Source organism: Pseudopipra pipra, chromosome 7, assembly GCF_036250125.1.
Source record: "Pseudopipra pipra isolate bDixPip1 chromosome 7, bDixPip1.hap1, whole genome shotgun sequence".
Lineage (NCBI taxonomy): Eukaryota > Metazoa > Chordata > Aves > Passeriformes > Pipridae > Pseudopipra > Pseudopipra pipra.
The window spans coordinates 34,405,701-34,412,990 of NC_087555.1; the positions used below are offsets into that span (position 1 = coordinate 34,405,701).

The window sequence follows — 7,290 nt, forward strand, 5'->3', positions numbered from 1 at the left end:
TTTCCTGTGAAGTCCTTGAATTTCTCAAGTTTTTCTTATTATTCCCTTCTACAATCTTCCTTTCCAGGCAGTCATAAGCTCATCATTTCCTAAAATGATGGGAAAAATTAGATTGGATAGGACCTTCTGATTTATTCAATACCTCTCCCATTTTCAAAGCAAGGCTGACTTCAAAGTTAGACCAAACTGACTGGGGTCTTGCTCCATCAAGTTCTGAGACTCTCCAAGGTGGAGGCTTCCACAGCCTCCCTGGATGACCTGTTCCAGTGCTTAACCATGCTTGTGATGAGCAGCATTCTTCCTTAAGTAAAAGAAAATAAATATTACCTCATTGCAACTTGTGCTTTCACTGTGTGCCTCTTGGAAAAGCCTGGCTCTGCCTTCCCCCGTAGCTGCTGTGAGACTGCTGTTGGATTTCCACCTGCCTTGCTTTCTTGTCTCCATTTAACATCCCTCTTTCCATAGCCGGTGTTCCAGCCCTCTTACTATAACTGCTCTCTGCAGTCATTATTGTTGCTAAACTCACATCTTGTTTCTAATCTAAAGGGTTAACTTGACTGAGAATATAAAGTGAAATGATCCTCCTACCCTTTACTTTTTTTTTGTAAAGATGTTTTCCTCCTCTCATCCTGCATTTTTTCACCTGATGTAGAGTTGGTATTTTAGATAAAAATGAGCTCTGAGAGTTCCTGTTTTCACTACTTATTTGTTTGGAGACTTCATTGCATTTTGCTGCTTTTCATACTGAGAATGTTATTTCCCTAAGAAAACTAAGCTTCATGGCACCCTTTCAGGATAGAGCACAGCTGTCTGATCTTATCCAGGCCTGACAGATGCCTACACTTCTAGCCAAGCTCCATTCCGTTACTGAAAGAATTACCTGTTTCTGTAATCTCTGCATTTAAAAATGATCTGCATACATATGCTTGGAAAGTAGGGTTTATTTTAATAACGTGAAGGAAAGACAATCAGATGTTAGAGAGAGATGTCACAGCAAGTAGAATTACTTTTATCACTTACTTGTTTCATCACCCATTTCAAGTGTAATGTCTTATTTATATTGGTTTCTCCTTTGGAAGACCACATAGCAATTTCCAAATGTTTAATTAAAACCTCACAACACTACTGTGAAGTGAATGTAGTAAATGAACGAGAGAAGATAAGGCTTTTCTAAAGCAACTTGTGTTTTAAGTGTTTTATTACATGAGCATTTTGTCTGTCACCAGAACAGGGGACAATTTCTTTGGTGCATCACGGTTTACTTGTATCAAGATGTCAAAACCTTTCAAGGAGCTAGATATCTGTAGGGTTTTTTTGGAGAGGTTGTTTATTTGTTTTGTTGTGTTAACATAAATCATAACCCTCGCCTGGTTTCAGAAGGGGTCCACAAGAAGTTCCAGTGACCCAGTTCCACAGCTGAGGGGTCAGGAATGAGAAGCTGGAGGAAGGACTGCCTTTACTTGGCCTTCTCCTGGGGAAAATGCATGCATACATATATCCATCCTGATTTTCCATATGGTGTAATTTAGGTACCTAATTGTAGCACAGCAATTCATGAGGATATTTCTTGGTTGTCTAAATGATGATAAATGTTTAAATAATCCTTAAAACAACAACAGCAGTTGCCCAGCTCATGCCCAGTTGCACCATAGTTCTTGCAGATCCAAGATATCAGCTTCTCACCAGAGGCTGCTTGGGAGTCTCAGAGCAGGCACCAAATACATCTCGTATGCACTCCTGGCAGGCAAATAAGGGAGGGTTATGATCATTAGAGCATTTATAAGGGTAAGAGTTGACCTGGACTTGAACCAGGATTCTTCTTGGCATCACAGAATATCCTCTGTGGTGGGCTACTGGTTACTCTTCTTTATCCACGCCTTCTCTTTATCCTCCCTCTCCTGAGAAAGCCTGTATTCATTGCTGTACAACTTCAGAAATGGGATGAATCTTCAAGGATTCTGAAACTCTGTATTATGTTGAAATAGCTAAAGGATATCACTTGAAATGAGACACTGGGCTGCCTGGCTATGCATGTATATCCAAATTTTGAAAAAGTTTTTGAAGAAATAAGTTCACAGCAGCCAGTTCAGTTCTTCTTGCTATTAAGTAATGCCCCCTTTTTCCCCCTAAGCTTTCATAAAACTCTATGGTATTTTTTATCCCAATAATAGTCTTTGCTTTCTCCTCCACATCCTCATGTTGATTCTTTAGAAACACTTTTCTTCAATCCTCAAAGGATTCCTGGAATAAGAGATCTCCCAGATGTTTCACCTTTGCAACATGCTGTTTATATAAACTTTTTCTCTCTGCCTTGTATTACCTACTAGCTCTTACTATTAATCAAGACATTACTAATCTCTTTTCACAAGTGTTATTTAAACAGTGAGTCTACGTTTTATATATATTTTTTTGGTGGGATTGTCTCAATATAGGGTCTACAGCGCAACAGGAAAACATAGAAACGTGGCACTGACTGCTCATACTATGGACTCTTTCACTCATATACTGACTTGTTCACCCTGATGCTGGAAACTGTTGAACTTCCATTGATAAATCAACTCTTCCTTTCTTCTCCCCCCACTGTTCCTCCATCCTTTCCCTTCATCCAGCTCCCCCTGTATTTGGCACTTAGGATGTTGTGCAGGTCTTGAGCAGAGGAACTTGCTTGTTCATTTTCCCAAGCTTTCCTTCTGTCCTGCCAATGCACACAGTAGTAGTTACATACACACACAAATATGCTGAAATCTTGTATAGAAAGATTTGAAAAAGGTAAAGAAAATGATTAAATACTTTTGTCTTAACTGAGAAGGCTACAGACAAGAGCTACTACCTTCGTGTTTATAGTTTATTGTTCAAATTAGTAACAAAAATACTGTTTCCTTTTGCAAATAAAAGCACATTTTGCAAACAAATACAGATTTTTGTAAAGAAGCAGATTTTCCATGAATGGAAACTTCTGTTTTGCAGAACAGAAATTAAAATAGTAGCTAACATATGAAACTACTCTGACTTACATTACAATTAATTCATAAATAACCAAGAACTATGTTCAAATACTTCTTTAAACTTAAGCAGCAAAATCAAACAACATGATTTATTTATTTTGCTTGATGCTGTTTTCATACTGTGATGTAGCAGACTAAGTACAATGACTTATACAAAGTACTATGCTGGGAATATTTTACCAATCATTTAATAGGATCTGAGACCAAATGGTGTGTATCTCACTGTTTCTGCTTTATTCATGCATCATGTAAATCGAATAGCCAAGTGTTTACAGGAAAACAAAGATGGGATTGGCATCAGGCATTCCTCTGTTCACACATACAGAGCAGAATGCACTTACAAATGAGTCAAAACCCAATGTCTGCAGCAGAACAAGAGGTTGTTCAGCACCTCTGGAAAAACCCACGTCATTCCAATGCCTCGCCACCACCTCAAAATTTTGACTTATATATTTGTGCATGCCATGAACAATGCTGCTCCATGATTAAAAAAATAGAACTGGTAAGACACAAAAACTCATACAGCAAAAATTCAATAAAGCACCTAATGATGATGAGCTCTTTACAAGTGCAATCTGAGCCCTCAATTCATCTGTGTCTCCAGAAATTAAATTATTTTCTCTCGGTTTATAGAAAACCCATTACAGAGTAACAGCTCAATCCTGTATCTTTTTTTTGCTCCTAGGGGTAGAGAAGCTTTACATTATAAATAAATTTCAGCAAAGTTCCGGATCCATCCCCACTTGTCCCCATTTAAATACGTAGTGTTACATATATATAAAGGTTCCTCAGAGAAATCACTGTTATAATTGTTTTGGATAGATATTATCTGTCTATACCAGGACTATTTGGGCCACAGTGCTCTGGGGTCTAATTACTGACATGATCAATCAGTGCTATATTATTGAAACCCTGAGAAAGTATTCAAGCCCAGTTGAATTCAACAGTTTATCCTGAGTAAAGGGAGAAGAATTTAATGCTACACTGAGATACATTAAACAGGAGAGAAGGCCAAGTCGTAAGGGCTTGCTCCTGCTTTTGTCACTGAAAAGCATTTTGGATAAACCCTACACAAAACCAGAGAGATAAAGTCCCATTTGCAGTACAAACACCGAATTCCTGTAGGATTGTACAAATTATTCATGAGAGTTTCAGTTAGTATTAACTGTATCTGTAAAGAGGTCAAATGCTTTGATTTAATGTGTTCATAAGAGTGTAGGGCCTAACAGTAAGATCAGTTTTAATTATAGAGTAAATGCCTTTTAAAAAGATAAATTTTTTCAAATTAATTAAAAAAAATAGCCAAGAAGATGTCTTTGTGGAAATATATACCCACACTCGCAGGCCAACACAACATCAAAATTAAAAAGCACTTTGTACAAAACTTGTAAAGAGTTCCAGCTTCATGAATCAATGCCAAAGCAAAACAAAGATCATAATCTGGCAACCATTTAAAGTTCTTTATTAAAAACAAGATTAATGATAGAAACCTTCTAAAAACAAACAACTCTTCTCAATCCAGGAAAATACAGGGTGTATTTTTTAATAACTGAATAGACTGATGTGATGTGACTTTGCTTCAGTATTTTTCTTTATTAGGATTCAAAGGAGAAGTTTATTCCAGGTTCTGTAGGTGCAGTAGGGTTTTCCTCATTGTGCCAAAGGAAAGGTGATCAGTGTGTTTTGGGGAGGGGAGAAGGGAAACTAAAACTATGAAGTTGTATGAGCAATATACCAAGATCCTGCCCTTGCCAAGTTCTTCATAGCCAATGCCAGAATTTGCTTTGCACTTATGTAGTGGAAGAAGAGAAAGTTCTATACAGAAAATAAAGTGAACAACACAGTGCTGCTCCTTCAGCCCTCACTTTTGGCTAAAGCAAGGGTGGCCAGGAGCACTGAACAGATGGGATCAGGGGAATAAAAGGCAGACAAGTATTCTTTGCAGCACTTCTCAGAGTGGTACAGTAACTAAGCTTTTAAAAAATAGAGAGTGCCTCCCAATGTGACAAGTTAAGATTAATTAAAGTCTAATTAAGCATATTATAAATAGCTATAAAAACATTGCAAAATTAAACTATCTCTATATTTTTTAAAATCCTGCATTACTGGGGTTTAAGATTCTAGCCTGCTGCTTCGCTGATGTCCAAAACTGAAAACATAACATGCTTATTTGCTATTTAGAGTTACTCCTGAATATAAATATACAAGTTAATAAACAGAGGGGAGGTAAATGACCTAAGTGATGTTCAGGCACAATTTGGGAAAGACCTGCGTAATGGGTAAAAGCCCTTGGGAAACCCTCCCTACCCCGTGCTTGCCAGGCAGATTTAGGAATATCCCATGCTATATAAAGGACTGGCACGACTCACACTGTTAATAAGAAAAGAGCATCGCTTACACTGCTCCACCTTCCCGTCCTGTCCTGGCTACGTCCCGTGTGGATGTGCTGCTGTGCCTGCGAACAGCCACCAGCAGCGCTTTCACTGGAAGTTTTCTGACTTTCTGTGAACACCTTAAAATAATCTTCCAGCATCACTGAGACCTCTCGGGCATGTCAGCTGTCAGTGTCAGGCCCCCTCCCCGGGAACTGGCGTGCAGCTGGAGGAGTGGGAGGCAGCGCTGCGTGCAGCCCAGGCTGGGCTGGAGGCGTAGGGCACAGCGTGTCCATGACAGCTTCCTCTGACAGGGCACACCGTGTGTTTCGAAGTTCAAGTTTCATCATGCGACACAGGTTCAGGAGACATCAGGATCAGGGCTTGGGTGCTTAGGTTTAACGTTTCTCGCGCTAAAATAGCTGCTGCACCAGGTGCAACCCTCCCAGCAGCGTTCGATTTCATTTTGCAAAAAACCACCCTGAACAAACCTCTCACAATGTGAAACAAAGTGCATATAGGCTTGAAAAGTAACTCGTTTAGGACTGTGCTATTTAAATGTAAACATGCAGCATGAGTGTGACGACGTTACCCAGAGCAGTGGTACAGTCAGTGCAGGATTGGTGTGAGAACCTCGGCCGGTTCAGTGCCCGCTCACTGCTGGACCAGCTGGCGGTTTCTCTCCTTCTCGGTGCTGTACAAGGGATAAAAACTCAGATTAGGATGCACCAAGGACGCCTCTGATCCCTTTCGTTGTGTCAATCCCAAACTTGCAGGGGATACCCATAACCACCCTCTGCAAAACAGAGCTCCAAGAGGGGCGAAATCCCAAACCTGCGAGGCACACCGATAATTCTGCATAACAGAGCTCCAGGAGAGGCTATCAGGGGTCAGCCCTTACCCGCTGCCGCTGCTCGCTGAGGCAGAAGGTGCAGATGGGCCGCGGCGTGGAGCTGCCCGGTGGCGAGCAGGGCTGCGGGGACTCACGGGGCTGCGGGTTCTGCGGGCAGGGCTGCTCAGCGTCCACCCCCTCGTCGTGCCGGCGCTGCTGCAGCAGCAGCACGTTGGCCAGGTGCGAGATGTAGCTGGCCGCCAGGCGCAGCGTCTCCACCTTGGACAGGCGGCGGTCGGCGGGCCGGGTGGGGATGAGCCTGCGGAGGGCGCCGAAGGCCGAGTTGACGCTGTGTGTGCGGTGCCGCTCCCGCGCGTTCGCCGCCGCCCTCCGCCCGCCGCCGCCACCGCCCCGCGCCCGCCGCCGCCGCCCGCAGCCCCCCGCGGGTCCCCGCGCCTGCCCCGCGCCCTCCGCGCCCCCGCCGCCCCGCATCGCGCCCGCCGCCGCCCCGCCGCGGCATCACTTTTATGCGCGGCAGGTGCCGCATCGCCCCTGCTCGCCCCGCGCCCCGCCGGCCGCGCTTGGCCGCTGCTCCCGGCCGGGGGCCGCCGCCGCACCTGTCGCGGCTCCTGCGCTCGGCAGCGGCTCCCGCGGGAAACCCCCCGCTCCTCCCCTCCCGCCCAGGGCGGAGCGCGGGGTGACGGGGAGCTGTGCCGGCCCCGGGGGACTCGTCTGCCTGGCGCCCTCCAGGCCGGGCGGCTCCCGCATCCACCGGTGTGATCGACTCTGGTCTCCTCGCAGGGTGTACAAACATCTGCGGGTTTTACCCGTTCTGCGCCTTCCCCCCGTGCGAATGTAAATATTTGTGTATATCACAGAATCACGGATTCGTTTAGGCTGGAAAAGACCTCTGAGATCATCGAGTCCAACCTCTGACCTTGTCAATTATACACAGTAACTCTATGAAATTAGTCAAAAGTGGGTTTTAATTGTACGTTTAGTGCACACTGAGTTCCCGGTACTGCGTTTTCACCAAACACCTCATCCATGCAGTGCTGGAGAAGCTTGCAGGGCTTCCATA

General features: G+C 44.0%; 1 protein-coding gene across 1 annotated transcript; it reads right to left on the bottom strand.

Moving 5' to 3' along the window:
* Positions 1–2,827: 2,827 nt before the first annotated feature.
* On the bottom strand, positions 2,828–7,023 carry LOC135417647 (basic helix-loop-helix transcription factor scleraxis-like). Its single transcript, XM_064662060.1, has 3 exons — positions 6,827–7,023; positions 6,279–6,528; positions 2,828–6,071 (listed from the first exon to the last, which is right to left on the bottom strand). Exons 1-3 carry the CDS (start codon positions 7,021–7,023, stop codon positions 6,021–6,023), a joined length of 498 nt encoding a protein of 165 aa, XP_064518130.1. The 3' UTR covers positions 2,828–6,020.
* Between the last annotated feature and the right edge of the window lie 267 nt (positions 7,024–7,290).

Coding starts and splice junctions, on each gene's coding strand:
- LOC135417647 (XM_064662060.1), bottom strand. CDS start 7,023: ATGTTTGTACACCCTGCGAGGAGACCAGAGTCGATCACACCGGTGGAT. Junction 6,529..6,826: donor GAGCGCAGGAGCCGCGACAG/GTGCGGCGGCGG, acceptor CGCCCTCCGCAG/GCTCATCCCCACCCGGCCCG. Junction 6,072..6,278: donor TCAGCGAGCAGCGGCAGCGG/GTAAGGGCTGAC, acceptor TCCCTTGTACAG/CACCGAGAAGGAGAGAAACC.